Source organism: Thunnus thynnus, chromosome 15, assembly GCF_963924715.1.
Source record: "Thunnus thynnus chromosome 15, fThuThy2.1, whole genome shotgun sequence".
NCBI classification, from domain to species: domain Eukaryota; kingdom Metazoa; phylum Chordata; class Actinopteri; order Scombriformes; family Scombridae; genus Thunnus; species Thunnus thynnus.
Genome location: NC_089531.1, coordinates 23,299,708 through 23,323,528, shown reverse-complemented (window position 1 = coordinate 23,323,528; position 23,821 = coordinate 23,299,708). Strand labels below are relative to the sequence as shown.

General features: G+C 36.6%; 3 protein-coding genes and 1 long non-coding RNA gene across 7 annotated transcripts; 1 reads left to right on the top strand and 3 right to left on the bottom strand.

Moving 5' to 3' along the window:
- Positions 1–3,586: 3,586 nt before the first annotated feature.
- LOC137197922 (uncharacterized) lies at positions 3,587–5,779 on the bottom strand. Its single transcript, XM_067611438.1, has 5 exons — positions 5,453–5,779; positions 5,297–5,313; positions 5,096–5,210; positions 4,830–5,000; positions 3,587–4,454 (listed from the first exon to the last, which is right to left on the bottom strand). Exons 1-5 carry the CDS (start codon positions 5,453–5,455, stop codon positions 3,837–3,839), a joined length of 924 nt encoding a protein of 307 aa, XP_067467539.1. The 5' UTR covers positions 5,456–5,779; the 3' UTR covers positions 3,587–3,836.
- Positions 5,780–6,014: 235 nt separating this feature from the next.
- LOC137197921 (uncharacterized) lies at positions 6,015–8,875 on the bottom strand. Of its 3 annotated transcripts, XM_067611436.1 has the most exons (7): positions 8,764–8,875; positions 8,574–8,664; positions 8,000–8,035; positions 7,518–7,570; positions 7,051–7,430; positions 6,823–6,951; positions 6,015–6,736 (listed from the first exon to the last, which is right to left on the bottom strand). In XM_067611436.1, the coding sequence occupies exons 2-6, from the start codon at positions 8,582–8,584 to the stop codon at positions 6,823–6,825; spliced, it is 609 nt and encodes a 202-aa protein (XP_067467537.1). In that variant the 5' UTR covers positions 8,585–8,664; positions 8,764–8,875; the 3' UTR covers positions 6,015–6,736. The 3 variants fall into 3 exon arrangements, with proteins under 3 accessions (XP_067467537.1, XP_067467536.1, XP_067467538.1); XM_067611435.1 differs by having other exon boundaries at positions 8,574–8,815; XM_067611437.1 differs by having other exon boundaries at positions 8,619–8,815.
- A 3,957-nt stretch (positions 8,876–12,832) lies between these two features.
- Positions 12,833–15,259, top strand: LOC137198292 (uncharacterized). The gene is made up of 3 exons (XR_010931617.1): positions 12,833–12,983; positions 13,083–13,253; positions 13,549–15,259. It is a non-coding gene; the product is annotated as an uncharacterized lncRNA (long non-coding RNA).
- A 2,870-nt stretch (positions 15,260–18,129) lies between these two features.
- Positions 18,130–22,737, bottom strand: LOC137198291 (uncharacterized). 2 transcript variants are annotated; one of them, XM_067612001.1, is made up of 5 exons: positions 22,417–22,737; positions 22,255–22,277; positions 22,048–22,165; positions 21,758–21,931; positions 18,130–18,849 (listed from the first exon to the last, which is right to left on the bottom strand). In XM_067612001.1, the coding sequence occupies exons 1-5, from the start codon at positions 22,417–22,419 to the stop codon at positions 18,220–18,222; spliced, it is 948 nt and encodes a 315-aa protein (XP_067468102.1). In that variant the 5' UTR covers positions 22,420–22,737; the 3' UTR covers positions 18,130–18,219. The 2 variants fall into 2 exon arrangements, with proteins under 2 accessions (XP_067468102.1, XP_067468100.1); XM_067611999.1 differs by having other exon boundaries at positions 22,255–22,737.
- Positions 22,738–23,821: the final 1,084 nt, after the last annotated feature.

Genomic DNA, 23,821 nt, shown 5'->3' with positions numbered 1-23,821 from the left:
CTTTGCTACTATTTTTCTCCGAACACACACAAAACCCAGTTTCTCCTCTACAGTGTTTACACCCAAACAAACATATTGTTGATTGGGTGGTCAGGGGGATTGGTACATACCAGGAAGAGCTTAGCATTAGAGCTACAAAAGGTACTGGTACTGTGCACACAGAGTAGCAGACTATTGAGTTCGCATTGACGCACATACAGTTCTGATGGGACGGGATCTGGTACTGCACGGTAGGTTTATACAAAGCATAGAGTTCGCTCAGTGTGCATATGAGAAGTCTGAGGCACCGGTCATAGTTTTTCCTTATAGCCAATCATGTTCCTGCATCATAATCGTCTATTTGGTTTTAAGTTTTAAGACAAACTACAAGAATAGGGGAACATTCTCAGATATTCTAAATTTGAATTTGAATAATGAAATCATTTTAAAGGGTCACTTCAACAGTTTTTAATCATTTTGTGTGACAATCAGACATAAGACATTCCAACGCTTTTTCTTTCTAAAGAGCTTGCCCTTATAGGCAAAACAGGTGTGTGTAAAATATCAGCAGTGAAAAACAAAATAAAATAGTTTAAAGGCTGCTAATGAAACTGGAGCATTCGGGCAAGAAAAACACACGCTGCTGGAATTAGCATAGTTCTTTGGAAGGGTGAGGCAAAACAATATTAGCTTAGCTAACAAACATAAACTGCTGTTTACAACTTATCAAGCCACTAGTAATCATAATCACAACAACATATTGTACATGTACAGTCCCAGCACATTACAGAAACTCAGTCAGGTGTGTCTTTACATATGGCATTGGATGTATCTTCACAGATAAACCAGAAAAAAATCAACCAGCCAAAAGAAAAAGGAGCAGTTGGCTATCTAGTAAATGTTCCTGTAACCTAATGTTTTGTTTGTGAATTGCCAGCAATGTAATAAAGACCCGTCAATCTTTGTGCTAAACGTTGCAAATGTTGCCGCTAATTAAGTTAGGCTACATTAGCTCTGTTTGTCTGGTTAGCATGTGGACTGCTTCAAGTGGGCCTTCCCAGCCACACAAATTCCATGAGCTAGTTGTTGTGTATTATAATGGTAAATGAATTGTGTACAGTATGCACATTTTTAAGGCAAGCACCTCAAACATTAGCATTAAAATAGCAACCGCAGATGTGCTGAGTGGCATCATATAATATGTGGGGTTAGTCTCGGAGTGCTCACACAGACATGTTGTGGCCTACACAGACTGAACATGGAGACATCATTTCCTCAGTCAGTAATGGGTAATTTTAAGAACATTTCTGTGCTCTTAGGTAACATTCAAGATTGTCATAAAATGTATAATAATGATGGTAAAAGGTCCTTTAGGGTTAATTCAGAGTATACACAAATATGAATTCTATACTCTGGAATAGGAAATAGGAGAAATATACAATGTAAGTAGCTAAGTAGCATTTGAATGTAATTCCATAGTTATCTACTCTGGTCTCCTTTTTCTCCACACATCTGAAACTAAATGGATGACAATGAAAAAGTAGAGTATATTAGAGAATGAGTGGGTGCTGGACATGTAATCCTACTGTAAGTGCATCCTATAGTGATGACAATGTGTGTTAATTATCTGAGCATCTGTTTCATGTACAAGCATGTTGTAATGGTCTATAGAGTGATTAAACAAAGCCTACATTAGGTCAGAGATGATATGTCAAACAAGCATTACTCAGATTTTCCAGACATGAAACACCAAGGCCAACTTCAGTTAAAATATTACAGTCTAACTACAACTTGCGTGTGTGTGTATGCGCACGCAAGTGTGATACATTATTTATCATCTGTGTGCTTGTGTGTGTTTTCTCTTAGTAAAGAACATTTGAGAGTGCTTCCAGGCTAGGTCCTTATATTTCTGTAAGGTACCGGGGATTGCCTGTTCAAACAAAGATTAGAGCTGTGAGTTACATAAGAAAAATGAACAGTTCATCTCCTGGACGTCACCAAGTGCCCATGTTTTCATCACAACAGGCTGAGAGGTCAGACAGGATTTCCCCACCGGTAGCAGTTGGCTACACAAATATAGACTTGAAAACAAACATGTTATTGGAGAGAGAGCCACAGGAAAAGTCAAACAAAGCGTCTGTGACGTATCAGCTGAAAATAAATTGCATTTCCCATCACTCACCAGACGTTAAAGCTCTACTGAAGAATGGCATTTTGTTTGGTTCTCAAGAATCAAAAATGACCTCATTGGCAACACAAAAATCAACAGAGAAGTACAGAGTGGCCCACACAATGATATATTAGTTTGATGACATTTGGCTTTAATGAATTCATGGATATTAGACAGTGATATAATCCACTGTTGTCATGATTGAGTTTCTTCCCTGACCACAGTTAGCTAAAACAATCTGTATAAGTGTACAATAGCATTTCATTCCATTAGTGTAAATACATTCATTTGAAGCCAGAAAGTATATTTCCCCCACCACTGAATAGGCCTAATGCCTAATGACAGATGAATGTGAATCATTGGTCTTCCTGTTGCACTTTGATTCTTGTCTTTCCTTTAAAAGATTGGAACTTATTCTGTGGACCACAGCAGGCTTCCTGTCTTTGTTTGGTGTGAAAGATGCAGTCTGACCACTTGGAGGTGAAGGTGATACTGTATATTATAAATGTTATATATGAAGTGGACAAAACAGCTAGGACAGTGTATCACAACTTACACTCTATTTCAAAGTCCAGCCAAATCCAGAGTGTTACTAGAAAATGTGATTTTTCTGTAATGTGACTTCTGGACTGAAATGTGTGACTTTTGGAAAGATTGACTTTGATATAGAGTTTATGGGAGATTTTAACTGAACACAGTAACACTGCCATCTAGTGGTGCATGTGCACCCGTGGGACAAAACCCAGTGGAAGAAAAAGGCTTTATCACCTGTCAAAACTGAGTAAGTGCTGTCTGTTAATAATCAGATTATGTTTAAAATAAAGAGGAAACACTGTTTTAATACACAATATTTAGCATGTGTACAAAAAGCTTCAAGTATACTGATGTCTATGTCTTTGTGGCACATTGTCCTAATAATGCTTTTGCTCTTACACTTAAGTTTCAGTGTAGACTGTAGCTATGTTTTCTCCATTTTTTAGATCTTAAAGACTGGATTGTTGTTTAGTACTTTATTTATTGTCTAATCAGTCTCTACAAAGCACAGAAAAAAAAAGACTTGTTCCCAACTGCTTGAGCACCTTGAGCATGACGGATGAGATCCATTTTAGAGCATTGCAGATGAGATCATGGTTTAAAAAGACCCTTTAATTTAACATCTAGTCAAGTTGCTGTCTTGGGTCTTACTCTTAGGTTACAATCACTACAGTTTCATGTTTCAGCTTTCTTCTGTTTAAGATACTTCTTGATGATTTTAATGATGTCTCTCTCTGATTTCTCTCTCTAAAGCTGCTTGACCACCTCCCCTAAAATCCACCTCTGACTTAGTGTCACTACATAGAGTACATGTATATACTGGTAAGCTATTATACATTATATAGAGAATCATTTCTTTAGACGGGGTTGCAGGAGTTAAAAAATAACAATCATGAACTTCAGTAGCATCCCAGTCCGATTTTATTGTTAACAACATGTACAGAAATGCACATAACAAGTAGCTGGAGGATCAACAGTTTGAAATAAGAAAACATGTTATACTGAATCTCTGATTATAAGATATCATGCATATATATATGTGGAGTATTTTTATTAATGAAGATTCACATTAAAATGCACATATATATTAGGCCATTTTGTGATAAAAGACCATAGCCATTTTATTTATTTCCTTTCCTCTTTTCAAGAATAGTTAGTTAGTTTGTGGGATGTAGAAATGATTATCCCATTTCTCAAATTTCACCATGCATAGCACACACTTCAGCTCTTTCAAAACACTGTTTTTGGCCCTCTGTCTGTTCTCCTCTGTGCAAGTCACAGATGTGGGTCGTGCTTGCACTTTAACATTTTTCTCATTTTTGAGCAACTTGCTCACACTCTCAGCTTCAGCACAGTTGCCATAGGCCCACTCCTTTGTGTCAGTCGTGCGCAAACCAAACAAATTCCCACATGATCTACAAGGAGGCATTCTCTCTTCTTTACAGAGGCTAAACGCCTCGCACCTGACATACTCTGGAAGTTTGATGGTTCCATCAAAATATGAGTTCTTGACCTTCTTTGGATAGTAGGTCATCACTGCACCAGCTACATAATCATCCCAGAAGTTGCAACAGGAGGCAGCAATCATGATTTTCCCGGGATTCGCGCCAGAAGTGGACATGGAGACTCCATAGTATCTGACTGCATTGACTGACTTCTGAGAGATGCAGATAGTGGAGGGGACCAGAAACTTTGGTTTCAGTGTTTTGATGAGAGCTTTCAGACTCTGTATAATTTGGTTTTCATTCTCTTGACCTTTCTGCAGGACAATCTGGAAGCAGTTACAAACATTATCAAGCTGTTGTCCCTGAAACTGAGTCATTTGTAAAGTGCAACAGTGGAAATTAATCATAAGCTGTAACATTTGAGGTGAAGGAGCATTTCAGCTTTCATTTGAAAAACATTTGGGAACGTATCACTAGAAATATTAAAAAGTGGTGAAAATTAAATGTAAAAAAATCAATATTGTATATGAATGAAATGTATACAATTATAATTTTGGTTCTTGTTAAATGATTCTATCTTAATATCATTCATATTTAATTTTATGTTGAAATAATAATATAAAACAATACATAAATCATAAATAAAACAGAATAATGATGAGTGTGAAGATGTTTAATCCACAGATTATACTGTATCTTACCATGTCCAGCACACAGGAGAATGGACTCCTCCTGGGGAGGTGAGTGGAATAGAGAAGAAAAGGTTGAGGGTATTCCTTCTTCAAGGCATTCAACATCTCATCAGGAAAAATCATTTCTGGGGGATACGGAGGAATGTTGATTTTTCCCAGAAAGAAGATGCTGTGAAGCAGCTGTTGAAGCAAAGCATATAAAAATTATTATTATTACATTGAGAATGAGATTATAGGACACGATTAAGTGTTAAAAAAACTCCAAACTTCATTACCTCATCCACAAACTGTCTACTTCCTGCTGTCTTCTTCCACCAAACCAACATCTTCATGATAATATTGAAGGCATTGGTTCTGAATCCTTCTTGACTTCTCAGAAATTCATCTAATCTAAAATAGTATTGATCAAATATTAGTCAATTAAAAACACAATATACGATTGAGCACTTGCAGATCAGCAGAATCAGATCACTCACCTCTGTTTCTTTTCATCCTTTTTCAATCACAAGGGGAAAAACATGACAACAATTAAACATTTCGCTGTTAAATGAATTCAAATAAGGCTTGTAATGCAAAATTTAAAGATTATATAATTAAACAACACAGTACGCCACCAGAAAGCTGCTACTCACCATTGCTGCCGTGCGAGAAGGAAACAGAAAGTAAGTAAAACCTTGCCTCCTTTATCGGACAACGCCTTTAATGTTTATCATGCAATTTACGATAGATCCACTTTCATCCTTTCACTTGAGACAAAGGACTGTGAACTGCAAGCATCATTAACAGTAATTTACAAGTAATTTATACTCATGATAATGATTTACATTTCTATGTCCTGGACCAGACTATCAATAATACAGAAATATCGGCTGTGTGAGAGTTAGATTGATGGTTTACTTTGCAACTAATCCGTGTATCTGTAGTAAGGGCTCACCTACAGTAATCATATGATCGTTTTATGATAAGATGCAATCAAGTAATCAAGTAATTTCCCATGGAGATATTTCACAAACGTTACAATGACACCAGAACAGACACAGATAGGAAATCTAATAAGATCATGTTATTATGCTTCTACTGAATAATGTAGAAAGTCTTTGTTACAATAGTTTGGATTCATGAGGTCAGAAGCTAAACTGCAGATTGGAATGAATAAAAGGTTGTATATACCAAGAAAAGAAAATACAATAGACATCAACACAAATAAGTCTTTATTAAGTTCAGTTTAATTACTGTATGTTTGTATAATTGAATGTGATGCATGAAATGATAACACAAAATAAGCAACAGAGCAAGTACTGAACTGCACTGACAGCAGGAACTAAAACTTTAGTGTCTGATGAAACCTGTATTATTTACATGACAGTTGCAGCAATGACAGATGTGTCCACGGGTAACAAACTTTCAGCTATGATTCATATTTACAATATCATGTGAGATGTGGCAGCCTGGTGGCTCACTAGTTAACACTGACCGACTGAGACATTTTCATAAGAAATTGTCCTGCTCTCCCTGTGGTCCTGTGTACTCCAGTTTTCTCCCACAATCCAAACAGATGCATGTAAGCTGAATTCAGATCCATGCTGTGTTCAGGTACATTTGCTGCTGCATCTACAAATCTAGATTTCCCACTGATTTTACAATATAACAATATAAAATGTTCCTGTGACAATTATGTGTCAGAAAACTTGTATTGATCATAAATCTAGCATCACATGTAAATGAGTATGATGTACAGTAAGCAGTATCATATTATGCATCCAGCTCCAGCTTCAGCATCGCTATTTAAGTTGTGGTCAGAAGTGCAACATGCTTAAAGATTTCATGCCATAGAGAGCAGAGCAGCAGGACGTTTTTTTTTTGATTATGATGAGTTCTTTTGCAGTGAGGCTTTTCTTCTGGGGAAACACCAGCATCTGGAAAAAAAACAAGAAGTCACTATATTGGATATTTAGACCTTAGCATTCACTTATCCAAGATAACGTTGGGAGAGAACACTCACCTATGTGTGCCCTGAAGATTTCAGACACTTCAAGAATGCAGATGTATTTCCTTGCACCAGTTTTTGATGCTCGTGGTCAAGTCTCCTCCCCACATCACCCTTCCTCACACCTGCCCAGTCATCCTCAGTCTACACACAACACACCACATTATAAAAACCTTGTCAGTACCAAAAGATGATCAGTCATTACTCTCAGGAATCACAAAGTTCTGCTTGTTCTCTTCTCACCATATATTGGAAGGCCTCCCCATTGAAATAGCTCTTGCATGCTGGATACTCAATTCCCTTGTCACATAGCTGCTTCCAACTTGAAGCCACCAAATGCAGCTCCTCTCCATCGTAGGCGTACAGCTTTTTGTCCTCACAGGTCATCAGAATAAGCTGGTCACACGGGCATGAGGTGCCCTCCACCACACCTATGACCTGCATGTGTGCTATCTTGGGAAGGTAGAATTTCCCCCATGCATTCACCTCGTCATCTGCGTCTTTGTAAATGGTGTCTCCAAGCCCTGCTATCCTCAACGTGGCACCAGCTGGATTCTTTAAGAGGAAACTCTTGTTTTCAGATGTCGACACAGATTGTGACACCCATGCCAGGTAATCTGCACCTACAACACAACATGAGTATGAAAGATTATGGGAAAGACTAGAGAACAAGGTTGTCATGGTATGTGGGGGAAATACGTGTAGTTAACCTTTTTTTTTGTCGTACTGCCGCAAATCAAGAAAATCAAGCAGACTTGCCTCACTGGAAGATAGAAAAGATGAGGAGGATACAATTAAACAAGCCATGATGATCACAGCAGTATCAGTATTGTCAGAATAATATACTGTGGTGATAGTGACCATGGGAGCCCATTCAGTCGTGTGTAAAACATGGTAATGAAAACTTCAAGCATGAGTAGATTTTCTTTTTTCACAGTCACATAAAGTATGAAAATGTGTTGTTTTTTTTTGTGATTTGGGTAATTTAAGCCATGAACAAAATAAATAAATATGACTCCCAATTTGAGTTCAATATTTCCGACTCCGTTAGACTCAATTTTGCTTTTATATATGTCTGTAAGTAATTGTGTTCTGTTTTCTATCACCAAACCTAAACCTTCTTCTCAGGTATCCTGTGATAGTGTTTATTTCAGCCCCCATGAACAGACGAGAAACTTGCTCTTGCAGGTACCTCATTACTTCAGCCGCCATCCTGACTCTCTGTCCCCTAGAAAACAAAGCAGTACAATTATCAATAACACACAAGAATACATTACAGTCTGTTTGAAAAACATTAGGTATCTCAACAGGATAAATGGTTGTATCAATTATTTGTCTCACGCCTAATTACTGAACGCTATTTTCCTGATTTAAACTATCTTTAGGGTGTAAAATAAAAAGGTAACTACAAACTGCCAAATAAATGCAACGCCAAAATATTTCCCTCTGAAAGGTACGTAGTGGATTAACAGTATGAAATCCCACAAAACGGATTTACTTGAAGGGAGGAAACTCAAATTTGTAGTACTTAGGAAAATGTTATTGTATTATAATACCAAATATTTTTCAATTATACTTTTACCTGTTGTTATTCAGTTTGCAACACATGAAGTCTACCACAACGTAAATACCTATAAATAAATCAATACATAAATACATAACTTCCTGACTGTCACATACTTGGGCTAGTATTGTAGATGATGATGTCATTTAACATTATTAACACATTCTGAATCAAAAAAAAGAATAATAAATGCAGTACTAACCTCTTCATCATATTGGAGAAAATGGCTACATATAAGGTAACTCACTGCGCCAACTGTTGTAAGCGTCACATAACAAAAACGACTGCAGATCCTGTAACAAACCCGCGGAGATTCATGAAGAAGAGAAAAGCGTGAAAGAAAGACCATAAACATCAACGTTTATCAAATACATTCAAAAGAGAGTAGTTACCACTGAGACAGACTGACGCCACTGCTGCTCTCATGTGAAAAAATAACCCTGTTGTTAGATTTTATCTGCGCTCTTACCCCTCCCGCCGTGCTGCAGTGACGCAAAAATTGTGATATACTATTTAAGTTTCGTTTTCAAAAGCGCACTGGACAAGCGAAATAACAAGAAGAATAACAATAAATATATATATATATGTATATATGTGGCGGCTGGTGACTCAAAACATTGGGGAGGACGGGAGGAAAACCAAAGTGGAATCTTACAACAAACCGCATCAAACTATATCGTTGTCCCCCACCCGATGAAATCGGAGGGGTGGTGTATGGTTTTATATGCCAATAAAACAATTTGCTTTGAAAAACAAAACCCCCTGAGTGGTGAAAATGCTGCTTCTTTAAAGACATTTAGCATATACATATTGTTTCTAAACTAAGAAGTGCTCATTTTAGCCGTGCAGTGGTTCAGGATGTGACATTTTACCAACAAAGTGAAACTCAGATTTATAGTATTGTTCTATTGTGACAACAGATTTATGTTGTCATCAAAAATAGACAACATATCACATGATTCACACGTTTCCTGTGTATTTTCTTAGTATACAGAAATATATAAAGTACCACAAAGCTTATTATCTGATACAGGTACAGATCAGTGCTGAATACAAGAAAGATTGAACACAAAAACATTCACAGATCTAAAATTGTAGGTTCACATCAGAAAGAATTAATGCATGTATCAAATACATGATTTACACACTCTTATCTATATTCAGTCTATATAGTCTACAAAGCTGACATGTTAACACGTTATTCTAGTTACTTTAAGCTTATTACTCAATATATGACTCAGCTTAAAAACCAACTGACGAAATTGTCACAAGCAAGTAACCAGACCTCCTGCACACTCATTTACTAATCACACAACATCAACAGGTGACTGAACAACCACTCAATTAAAAACTGGATCAATTCCAAATTAATGAGTGAGTCCAGACAGCTCACTCTAACTTTAACAAGCAAACTACCTACAGCACATTACATGATCTCTGCTGCATTCTGGTTAAGGAGATAAATTCACACAACACCCACAGAGACATTTAACCATCAGAGATGAAACTAGCGACCAAAGAGACAGAGAGAGAGAAGCTGTATCTGACTCATGTTATCTGACATCTTCTTCTTTCCTTCATGGAGATGAAGTATTCATGTCATCCATTTGTGGCTGTTGGTCATCTTGTATGTTAGTTAACAGAACTTTGTGGCTGCTGGTTAACCGGTCTGATATCATTAGCAACACTGACAAACAAGCTAACTCTCCTGGTTGTTTCTCCGGGTGCTTCTCTCTCCAACCTCCCACATCCTGGTGCTGCTGCGCTGCACAGTCCAGATCCATTCTTCTGTTAGCTTAACAACAGTCCTTAACAGTCCTTCCATGTATGTATAAAGAGTCCTTCAGGCTGCTACAACAAGCTAACTGTCGGCTAACGCAAGCAGCTATCTACTGCTCCATAAAAGAAGTGAAACGTAATTTATCTATATCTTTCAGGTCTTCTTCTCTGAACAGTTTGTCACACTCACATACTTTACAGTGGAGAGAATTGAAGATGAAATCTGGAAACTATCATTGGACCAACATGATGTCAATATTGTATTCTGGTTGTTGATTGGTTAGGGAGGACGTCCTCCCTTGGAGCTCATTTTACGTGTCTTGGCCAATTATAGATTAGCATGGAAAAAAATGAAGTATATTAAATTGATGAAGGAGATCCCGCCCTGTGGAGGACAGCAGGAGCCCGTCCTCCTCTGTCCCCCACTCCTTCTCCACTACTCCCCACCACCACTTCACACACACTGCTCTTTCTCCTCCTGCCCTGCAGGTGTCACTGCTGAAGCATTTTAATCAGAATTTCAATAATGGATTTTTTCCAAAGAGAGAAAAAATATTTTATAAATAATACTGACATTTGGTAATGGTTTATTTCAACCAAATATTATGTTTTTATATTTCGATCTCCCTTGATCTTGCCTTAAAATTTAATGTCTCATTTAATATATATATAAATATATATATCTTAAATTTAAGATATATATAATATATATTTAAGATATATATGTGTGTGTGTGTGTGCTTGTGTGTGTGTGTGTGTGTGTATATATATATATAGATAGATATAGATATAGATATATAGATATATAGAGCTCCTGTACTGAAGCTTCACACTCAACTCCAGCTGCAATGTTGCAAAAGTGGAGCATATTAAAAGCCAGATTCAGACAGGACATGGACAGTATAGGTTTCTTGACAACTCATGAAACAGCTTCAATGGTTGTAACTTTTTTCAGTGTTACTGTTGTCTTTATATAAAATACTGAGGTTTCTCGCTGGGAGGTAGAAACATGTAATTTCATTGTCATGTAGTTATCAGATTTGTTATGTTCTGATCATGGAATACCTGACATACTCTTAATAATGACTTCTTGTTTTTTCCAGATGTTGGTGTTTTCCCAGAGGAAAAGCCACACTGCAAAAATCCCTGATTCATCATTTTAAAAGTGATCGTAATCAAAAAGAAACGTCCTGCTGCTCTGCTCTCTATGGCATGAAATCTTTAAGCATGTTGCACTTCTGACCACAACTTAAATAGCGATGCTGAAGCTGGAGCTGGATGCGTAATATGATACTGCTAGATTTATGATCAATACAAGTTTTCTGACACAAAATTGCCACAGGAACATTTTATATCGTTATATTGTAAAATCAGTGGGAAATCTAGATTTGTAGATGCAGCAGCAAATGTACCTGAACACAGCATGGATCTGAATTCAGCTTACATGCATCTGTTTGGATTGTGGGAGAAAACTGGAGTACACAGGACCACAGGGAGAGCAGGACAATTTCTTATGCAAATGTCTCAGTCGGTCAGTGTTAACTAGTGAGCCACCAGGCTGCCACATCTCACATGATAGTCATTGTAAATATGAATCATAGCTGAAAGTTTGTTACCCGTGGATACATCTGTCATTGCTGCAACTGTCATGTAAATAATACAGGTTTCATCAGACACTAAAGTTTTAGTTCCTGCTGTCAGTGCAGTTCAGTACTTGCTCTGTTGCTTATTTTGTGTTATCATTTCATGCATCACATTCAATTATACAAACATACAGTAATTAAACTGAACTTAATAAAGACTTATTCGTGTCGATGTCTATTGTATTTTCTTTTCTTGGTATATACAACCTTTTATTCATTCCAATCTGCAGTTTAGCTTCTGACCTCATGAATCCGAAATATTGCAACAAAGACTTTCTACATTATTCAGTAGTAGCATAATAACATGATCTTATTAGATTTCCTATCTGTGTCTGTTCCTGTGTCATTGTAACGTTTGTGAAATATCTCCATGGGAAATTACTTTAATAATACAGTAATACAATAATACATGTAGTAATAGAATAATGCGTATCTTAAGACTATTATACAATTTGACAATATCTGTAAAACTACTTTAGATCACCATATGTAATCATATGATTACTGTAGGTGAGCCCTTACTACAGATACACGGATGGGCTTTAAGAACTGAATTATGCTGAATGTGCATTTCTATTTTAGTTGCAAAGTAAACCATCAATCTAACTCTCACACACTTGATCTTTCTGTATTATTGATAGTCTGGTCCAGGAAATAGAAATGTAAATCATTATCATGAGTCTAAATTACTTGTAAATTACTGTTAATGATGCTTGCAGTTCACAGTCCTTTGTCTCAAGTGAAAGGATGAAAGTGGATTTATCGTAAATCACATGATAGAAATATTTGAGGCGCTGTCCGATAAAGGAGGCAGGGTTTTACTCACTTTCTGTTTCGTTCTCACACAGCAGCAATGGTGAGTAGCAGCTTTTTGGTGGCATCGTTTTTTGTTTAATTGTATAATCTTTAAATTTTGCATTACAAGCCTTATTTGAATTCATTTAACAGCGAAATGTTTAATTGTTGTCATGTTTTTCCCCTTGTGATTGAAAAAGGATGAAAGGGAGAGGTGCTGCAAGTGCTCAATCATATATTGTGTTTTTAATTGACTAATATTTGATCAATACTATTTTAGATTAGATGAATTTCTGAGAAGTCAAGAAGGATTCAGAACCAATGCCTTCAATATTATCATGAAGATGTTGGTTTGGTGGAAGAAGACAGCAGGAAGTAGACAGTTTGTGGATGAGGTAATGAAGTTTGGAGTTTTTTTTAACACGTAATCGTGTCCTATAATCTCATTCGTAATGTAACAATAATAATAATTTTTATATGCTTTGCTTCAACAGCTGCTTCACAGCATCTTCTTTCTGGGAAATATCAACATTCCTCCGTATCCCCCAGAAATGATTTTTCCTGATGAGATGTTGAATGCCTTGAAGAAGGAATACCCTCAACCTTTTCTTCTCTATTCCACTCACCTCCCCAGGAGGAGTCCATTCTCCTGTGTGCTGGACATGGTAAAATACAGTATAATCTGTGGATTAAATATCTTCACACTCATCATTATTCTGTTTTATTTATGATTTATGTATTGTTTTATATTATTATTTCAACATAAAATTAAATATGAATGATATTAAGATAGAATCATTTAACAAGAGCCAAAATTACGTTCCCAAATGTTTTTCAAATGAAAGCTGAAATGCTCCTTCACCTCAAATGTTACAGCTTATGATTAATTTCCACTGTTGCATTTTACAAATGACTCAGTTTTAGGGACAACAGCTTGATAATGTTTGTAACTGCTTCCAGATTGTCCTGCAGAAAGGTCAAGAGAATGAAAACCAAATAATACAGAGTCTGAAAGCTCTCATCAAAACACTGAAACCAAAGTTTCTGGTCTCCTCCACTATCTGCGTCTCTCAGAAGTCAGTCAATGCAGTCAGATACTATGGAGTCTCCATGTCCACTTCTGGCGTGAATCCCAGGAAAATCATGATTGCTGCCTCCTGTTGCAGCATTTGGGATGATTATGTAGCTGGTGCAGTGATGACCTACTATCCAAAGAAGGTTAAGAACTCATATTTTGATGGAACCATCAAACTTCCAGAGTATGTCAGGTGCGAGGCGTTTAGCCTCTGTAAAGAAGAGAGAATGCCTCCTTGTAGATCATGTGGGAATTTGTTTGGTTTGCGCACGACTGACACAAAGGAGTGGGCCTATGGGAACTGTGCTGAAGCTGAGAGTGTGAGCAACTTGCTCAAAAATGAGAAAGATGTTAACACAGATGCACCACTAGATGGCAGCATTACATATTCAGTTAAAAGTCCAGATTTGACAAACCAAAATATAGTAATGTTTTATGTTAGACCTGGTCTAATGTAGAGTGGATGGGAAAAAAGCAGCAATATCGAATTATTTTCTCTTGTCACATATGCAGTATGGGCTTTACAAATCAAGTGTGTTTTAAACAATCGTTAGCTGCTCTAAATGAATCTAGTCAGGGTTTGGCAAGTTTTTGATCTAGACATGGTCTGGATGCAGAAAAAGCAGTAAAATCATCTAAAGTCCAACACCCACTTTCAAATTTGTGAGACATTTTTGTATTACTTTTGTAAACAAAACAGAAACAATTCCTTATCTTTTGAAAATTGGTTTAACAACAACATTTTACTTGTAAAACAGCTATTTAACAGGAAGGGTTTCTGTACTCACATGAAGATTTTATAGAGAAATGCAGTGTTCCTGTCTCCCAAAGTGAGCATAATACAGTAATTCATGTACTATCAACTGGCATTATATGACATACATATGACATTGTTACTTTGGCAAATTACATCATTACTGTTGATTCCATTTCCATTTTTGACAATTTTCATTTGAATTTTAATTTAACAACGCTTTCATCAGAAACACACTTAATGCCTGTTAAACATGAATGAACAGACCGAGCTCTTGATGGTAGAATATGGGACGCTGTATTTACTCTCCCCTACAAATATGTGTTGCCTAACAAAATCAAAGAACTTTTATTTAAAATCATACATAGATAGTTCTTTTTGTAATTATATGGTGGAGATGCTAGAACATGTGTTTATTCAGTGTGTACATGTGACACTGTTTTGGACTGATTTTCAGTTGGATCTAAAAACATATTTGGTGAGGAAATTTTACTTAAAAAAACATGATTTGTTATTAATATTCAACAATCCTAATTTTTCAAGCAATGAACAATATGTCATTAATTTGCTCATTATTTAGCCAAATTTGACATGTGTGTGTTCATATTTTTTTCGTTCTTTTATTGTTCTACCTATTCTTGCATCTCTCTGTCATGGAACTAAACACATTTGTTTTTATTTCAGTTTTAATTCTTTGTTTATATAATGTGTCACTGTGTTATGCTGGGGTACATTCCATGAAAACTCATGATATGATAATATCTATTGTTTGACAAATGTTGTTCAATAAAGGAAAAAAAAGTGTTACACGGACGCCATCTTGGCTCCCAATCTATGGGCCTTTTCCAAAGCTGACCCTCCCCACCTCCCACTTCAAACTCAGAACTCATATACATTGTTCACATGTGGCCCTAATCCTATCCAGTAATTTACAACCTACATCATTAAATCCTAAATGCATATCATGCTCATTGGAATTCTGATAGTTTATTGATTTTAAATTGAATTATTTAGAAAATGTATCATTATTTTAGGATACTCTGATTTTGATACAATACTGTGATTTTGTCAGACATTGAACATTGTTCTAAGCCAGATGATTGACAGTTACACCCAGATAAGAGAATATCAGTGAAGTCACTGAAGACCAGCAAAATCACTGTTGGTTTTCATTTATTCTTTCAGACTAAAAACATCCTCCCTATTTCTTAAAATATGTTCATCCCGAGTCCGGTGTGATTCGTGGGTGTGAGCGGAGTTGAGTGAAAAGACAATCCGCTCCCCAGCTACACAGCTGGGCGTGTGCTCTGCTTCGCTCTGCTCCATCACTGGTCCCTGCTCCCAGGAGGAAAAAACTCGCTTCTTTTTTCTGATAATCAGCCAAAAAAAAAAAAACTGTAGTGTGTTGAATCAAATTATTTCAATAATCTGGACAGCTCATGCTACACAACAGGAAAAGATGATAACCTAAAGGAGTGCTATTGTTACAAACATTCAACAAAGGGATTGTTATCCACAAATTATAGAAAGTCTCTATTTTAGATTTAAATAACAAAGAATCCAAAAAAATACTCAAAGGCGTGTGTAACGCACACGTCTAAAGAAAAAACTGTGTTTTATAGGGACAATTAGCCTACTGAAGGAAAACAAAATATTGGGCTAACTAGGTTATCACCCTAAGGCTGTAACTCCAAATCAGGAGTCTAAGGACCCGCAGGGTCGAGCGGAGGTGTGTGGGTTTGTGGGCGTGTTTATTTGTGCTCTACAATGTAACCGCTGTGAAACAATCAGTAAATCATGTTTTATTGATCTGATTCACCGGCCTTCTCACTACCAGCGCTCCCTCTCTTCATTTACTCTCTAGCTCGCTCGACCACAGCTGCTATCTCTCTCTCTCTCTCTCTAATCAGGAGAGAATAACACGAGTAAGTGCCATAAAGCTAAGTTTGAGTCCGATAGGTCGTAGATGCCAACAGGTGGTGCACAGAGGCAATGCATAGAGTGCATAGATTGCATAGAAGCAGAATTTTTTTGTTTGTTTGTTTGTTTGTTTTTTCTCTACCTTCCGTCCATTAAGTGCAGTGTTCGCGAAAGAACTGGGTCTTTTCTTAAAGATTGAGAGGAACTATGGTAACTTGTTCCACCACTGGGGAACTGCAGAAAAGAGTCTAGCAAGCGACTTAGAGCCCTGTTCTGGTGGTGGTACCAGGCGCCTTTCATTGGCAGAGCATAGTGAGCGGGAAGGAGTCTAGACCTGGATGTGGGAGTTCAGGGAGGCAGGAGCCGTTTTAGTTGCTGTTTTGTAAGCGAGTGTCAAGATTTTGAATTTGATGCGGGCAGCAACTGGGAGCCAGTGGAGGGATATGAACAGCGGAGTGACATGTGCTCTTTAGGGCGTGGGAAAGGAAGGAATCATGTCGACAGTGAAACTCTGTACAATAGCCTACTTTAATTAATAAAATCACAACAGGTGGTATAAGTGGGGATTTGAACATTTTATACCAAATACAAAGGAATATGCCAGATATATCTAACTATCTGGGAAAGGGTGCTGCTTTGGCAATGCAACATCGTGAGCGGCACAGAGCGAATTTGAGCGAGCTTGAGTGGGTTTGAGTGATATCTGCTCAAGTATCAGTTCTTATTTTTGTCAGTGGTTGAAGAGCGTTCCTCGCTCAGGTTAAATTCCTATCGGGCACCGAATGTAAAAATTCGGTTATAATTTTCTAGCTTATATGTTTTGAACATTTAGCTCACTTTCCTCACATTTGAGACATAAATTCATGTAAAAACAACATTATATGTAATTGTTGACAGTATGTTTATATGTTTAAAAAAGTTTTAACGTTAAGTGTGAATATTACATTTAAATCTAAATGTTAAATTTAAATCTAAATGTATATACAAATACTTTTTGGGGTGACAAGTCCAACTCTAAATCAGAGGTGGACTTTGGGGAGGTGAACAAGCAGCTTTAGAAAGACACATCAGAGAGAGTCATCTTAAAATCATCAAGTATCTTAAACAGAAGAAAGCTGAGAGGATGAAACTGTTTACCCTAAACAACAAGCTCCAGGACGCCATCAAGGACTGCAACAGTTTCCACTGTATGGAACAAAGTAATGATTGTGGTCTATCAGTATATCTTAAAGCTTTCAATACATATTAGAAAGCTGTTAAGTTGTTTGTCAAAACACTGATTCCTCTTTATTTTAACCTGATTATAACCTTATAACCTTATAACCATAACCTGATTTTTAACATACTTTGACAGGTGATTTTATTGTTTTAATACTGGATGTATTGCCTGATCAGTCTCTGCAAAGCACAGAACAAACAGACTTGTTTCAACTTTATGTTTACTCTGCTTTTAATGAATATGTAGATGAGATCCAATTAACATCATGTGGTCCCACACATAGACCTTAATTACTATCTTTCTTACAGTTTTAAACTGTGCTGCTTATTGTTAAACAGTTTCATGTGCTAAACCTTCTTCTGATTAAGATACTTGATCATGATCCTCTCTCTGGTCCCCCAAAGTCCACCACTGACTTGTCTTAGAACTGGACCTGTCATATGTGTAGAGTACCTGTATATACTGGCAAGTTATCCCATTATCATCTCTTTAGATGGAGTTGTAGGAATTAAAATAAACACACATTTTAGTTAAAATCAGTTTGATTTTATTAAAACAACAGGATCTGCACATCAACCATTAAGTAATATATTTTTAAAGCCACCACATGTGATAAATGACCATAACCATTTAATTTCTTAAATATTCAATATTTCCACTTTTTTAAACATATTCTGTTTGTGGGGTGTAGAAATTATTATCCCATTTAAATTTCATCATGCGCAGCACACTTTTAAGATGTTTCAAAACATCTTCTTTAGCTATCAGCCTGTTCTTCTCTGTGCATGTCTCAGATGTTGGTTGTGCTTTCACTTTAACATCTTCCTCATTTTTGAGCAAGTTGCTCACACTCTCAGCTTCAGCACAGTTACCATACGCCCACTCCTTCTTATAAGTCGTGTGCAAACCAAACAAGTTCGCACATGATCTGCAAGGATCCTTTGGTCCTCCTTTACTGAAATTAAACGCCTGGCACCTGACATACTCTGGAAGTTTGATGGTTCCATCAAAATATGACTTCTTGACCTTCTTTGGGTAGTAGGTCATCACTGCACCAGCTACATAATCATCCCAGATGCTAAAACAGGAGGCAGCAGTCATAATTTGCCCGGGATTTGCGCCAGAAGTGGACATGGAGACTCCATAGTGTCTGACTGCATTGACTGACTTCTGAGAGACGCAGATGGTGGATGGGACCAGTTCATCTGTATTACCCTCCTTCAGTCGATGGATGAGCTGTTGCAGTGTCTGTATTATCTTGTCCTCATTCTCTTGTCCTTCCAGGTGGACAATCTGCAAGGAATCAAAAATATTATGAAGCTGTTGTCATGCCCACAAATCAGGTAATATGAACTGAGTCATGCTTTGTGTTTGTTAAATGGAATGATATACAGATGTCATATCAGATTCTTATCCATCATGCAGTATCATTAGGAAGACTGATTGGTCCCAAATTTAGCATAACTATGATCCCAAATATACAGTCATAGTCATAAGGAACTATCTAGCAACAAGAAGAATAAGGAGTCCTGCAACAGATGGTTTGGCCCTCACAGAGTCCTGATCTCAACATCATGGAGTCAGTCGTATTACATGAAGAGACAGAAACAACTGAGACGCCTAAATCCACAGAAGAATTCTGACAGCTTCTTCAAAAATGCAGGAACAACCTGCTTGTCACGTACCTTCAATAACTGTGAGCATGGTTACACCAAATATTGTTTTCATTTAGGTTTCTTCTGTCTACTGCACTTCGTATGAAGTTAATTAGATGAATAAAACTATTCATGGCATTATTTTTGAAAGCATCCTCACTTATGGCAAGCTGTTTTAACATTTCACTAGACTGGATAGGCATTGCAGATATCTGTAATTCAGTTCTTCCTAGACAAAATTTCAGATATCCACAATGAAAATCTTCCTATCCACACTTGTCATTTCAGATATCTACGACGTCATTCTAGGATTCTCCCAGGACGAATGTCGTCACTTTTGCCATTCATGTATATTGGGTTTCAATTTCAGATAGCCAGAGTGAACATTCTAGATATCTGCAATACAGTTCTTACTAGTCACAACCAACTGAAATTGGCATTTGTTGTCGGTGAAGACAGAAAAATCCTGCCAAAAGTGGTCACTAGATGTCGCACTATGCATGTCCTAAACTCAGATGATTGTGACTGAGTGATGATCAGATCAAACTGTTACACTAGGCAGTGCTGATCAAATATGAATCAAAATTCTGTTACTGCATTAGCTATTGCTCGTCTCAAATGTTTTCAGAAACATACTTTAGTGAACTATTTAGCTGTAAAGTGAGATGGTTTGTAACGCGGCCGCCATGTTGAAAGCGGCAGAGCTACAACCAAGCACCGCCCAACTTGCAGACGTCACCCACTGCGTCGATCTACTCAGTTACACTTTCAGATATCTAAAACTACATTCTTATGGGGCCAGGACAGTGACATTTACGTTTTGGAAAATTACAATCTTACAATTCTATTATCTTATTTTATTCTGATATTTTTTTTGTATGATGATGTGTTTTTCAATGTCAATCTTCAGATTTTTTTTACCCTGTCAGTATTTTTTCAGTGTCACCGCTTTTCACTTTCAACTTTCTGTCACTGTTTTGGCGTAGAGAGGAGGGACCTTGCTAGGCTTGCATTACACCGTGTGCCTTACGATGCGACACAGATTGGATATCCCAGGTGTCATGGTGGACATTTTGAGCCAGACTGTTGTAATTTTCACTTTATTAAGATTAAATATTTTTTCAAACTGACCACATATTTGGAATCTACATGGTTACTTTCGCGCCTGAAAAAAAACTTCATAAAGTGAGATATTAACGGTTCTAGAGTGAAAATTACAACAGTCTGGCTCAAACTCCGTCATGACACCTAACTCTGGGATATCCAATCTGTGTCGCATCGCAAGGCACACTTGGTGATGCAGGCCCAGCAAGGGCCCTCCTCTCTATGCCAAAACAACGACAGAAAGTTGAAACTGAGAACTGACACTGAAAAAATGTTGACAGCATTAAAAAAAATCTGTCACTGAAAAAAGACAGACATGAAGAAAAATCTGAAGATTGACATTGAAAAACCAATCATCATGCAAAAAAATATCAGAATATCAGAAATATCAGCACCAATACTTGTTTCAGTGCCAATACAATGTTTTCCAATACAAGTGTTTCAATGCCAATGTTTTCTTTTTCAGTTCAGATTTTGTTTTGAATTCCAAATTTTATTTTTCGATGCCAAAATATAAATGTCACTGTTCTGGCCCCATACATTCTGGACAGGAAGAATTACAATTATGGATATCCACAATATTTATATAGATGTCCACAGTTATATTTTCCTGGTAAAATTGCAGTTACACATATCCAAAATGACATTCTTACTAGTCAAAATACATTTTTGGATATTCAAAATTACATTATGGATATCTGGAATGATTTTTCATTTTGAGTATCTGAAATTAAAATTATGACTAGTAACAATTGGATTGTAGATATCTGAAATAAGAATTTCTCCCAGTAATTGTTATATTGCAGATATCCAGAATGTTCATTCTAGATATCAAAAATGTAATTGTGGATTTTTTGAATTTGAAAGTCCAATACACATGAATGGCATAAGTGACGTCATTTGTCCTAGGAAGAATGACATCATAGATATCTGAAATGACAATTGTGGATAGAAAGAATGTCATTGTGGATATCTGATATGTTCATTTTGACTAGGAAGAATTGAATTACAGATATCTGCAGTAAAAATCCAGTCTAGCTATTAAATGTTAAAACAGCCACTATACTTTTTAAAAGATTTTTAGATATCTTAAATGTATTTTTGACTAGTACAATCAAAGTTGTAGATATCTTGAAATACAATTTCTACTAGTAAGAATTTTATTGTGGATATCTTTAATTACATTCTGACTAGTGAGAATACAGTTTTGACTAGGAGAAATACTATTCTGGATATCTAAAATGCAATTACAAATAGGACTGGTTTGATTAAATATTAAAACGGCTTGCCATACCTCACTTTACTTTTAGTGCCTAAAACTTTTCCACAGGTCTGTACATTATTCACAAACTGTAATATTTAAGGATGTTTAGGTGACAGAACAATTCTATATAACTTTACAAGGAAGACATGTATTGTCTCTTGAGAAACTTTAATCTTACCATGTCTTGCACACATGAAAATGGACTCCGCTTGGGCAGTTGAGAAGAATAAAGGTCAAAAGGCCGAGGGTAGCAGTACTTCAGCGCATCATACATCTCATCATCATTCACAATATCTTGGGGAGTAAATGGTGGAGTCTTGATCTTTCCCAAAAAGAAGATACTGTGAAGAATCTGTAAGGTCAAAACACATTCAAAAACATATAATCTTCTGTGTTGTTTGTAACTGTGCAAAATACAGCGTGAAAGGGCAAAAGATTAGGTCCAAAAACAGTCACCATCAGACATACCTCATCCACTAACAGTGTAGTATATTCTGAATCAGTATGGTTATTCAGTTCCACCATTTCCTCGATAATCATGAAAGCATTCCTTATGAAAAAGTCTTCATCTTGCAGTAATTCTTCTCTAGAGTAATAAAGACACATAATTTTTACGGAATTAAGAAGCAGAATGTAACAATAACTGTATGTATTTCAGTAAATCGGTAGACTCACCTCATTTCCATCTGCTCAGCATTCTGGTGTAAATTGAAAATCATACATGACACATTAAAGTCAAACTTTCCACTGACAACAAAAATTAATTTACCAATGCAGAATTGAATCATAATAATATAAAATATTGGCACAGGAAACCATGTAAAAGCAGCTACTCACCATTGTACAGTAAGTGATTATAAGTAAATGAAACAGAAAGGTTGGAAGAAACAAAGATCCCGCCCTCTGTTTCTACGACTACCAACTACTTCCTCTTTCTAAAACTACAAACGCCTCCAGTAGTTTTCTGATGTAACATAAAACTAAATTGCAGAATTCACAGTATGATGACAGTAATAATGACATATGAATACTTTATAAGCATCAGTTGTATTCATCCACACCGGAAATGGTGAGAGATTGTTCATCAGTTTTGTTTCTGCTGCAACGTCATAGTGCTGGTTTGCTCACTACTGAACAGAGCATGAAGTTTTTGTATGTGTGTAAAACACAGGCAGGGCATAGACACTAATGTCAGATGATAATATCCTGAGTGTGGCTCTCTGAAATTAAAGCTGTTTACACCAAGAACTGATAAAAAGAAAATACCATAGATACCAATGCGATTGCAAAATACAGCAACTCTATATTAGCTAGAGGATGATTTTTCTCCTGTATGAGTGACAATATGCCTGTATAACTAGGTGTGGTGCTACAAGTGAAGCAGGAATTAATTTGTTTAACAAAACTGAAAACAGCAACAGAGACACTCACCCATGCAGTGACAAGTTATACAACCATGGGTGCTGAGAAAAAAACTTACTTGCATCACATTTAATGTGGGTTCATAAATCACCAGCACCGTGGCCTATGTTAAAGCTTTCAGAAGAATGGTTTTCAAGACTTGTGATTTAGAAACGAGAAATTGGCAACACAAAACAACACACACAAGCACAGACTGGTCAACAGTACAGGATTCTAGAGATACACTTTTATGAAGTGTTATAGTCATGATGGACTTTTCTTCCATTACCACAGTTATGTTAAGAATCTGTATTAACTTGTAGTAGCATTTTATTTGTTCATGATTGTTTGTCATCAGTGACTTGGGAATATAATTCATGGGAATAAACATGGAAAGTTTATTCTATGAAAGTGTATGTTTTAAACAGCATTATAATAACAAATTAAATTGTATGTTCTTTTTCTTTCATGACTATCCATCCTGGGCATCTGTATAAACATGTGATTCCATTAACTAATTTGTTGAGTATATATATATATATTGTTGACATACGTAATTGTATGATGTCTTTACTGCAACATGCAGTATATGAATACTGGAATACTGGGTTGTTGTTTAGTACTGGATCATCCAGTGTGGATGTATTGCCTGATCAGTCTCAGCAAAGCACAGAACAGACAGACTTGTTCCAACTTTATGTTTACTGTTCATCCACACCCAGAATGGTGAAAGATTGTTCATCAGTTTTGTTTCTGCTGAAACGTCATAGTACTGGTTTGCTCACTAATGAACAGAGCAGGAAGTTTTGTAGGTATGTAATGGCACAAGGAGTGCCAACAG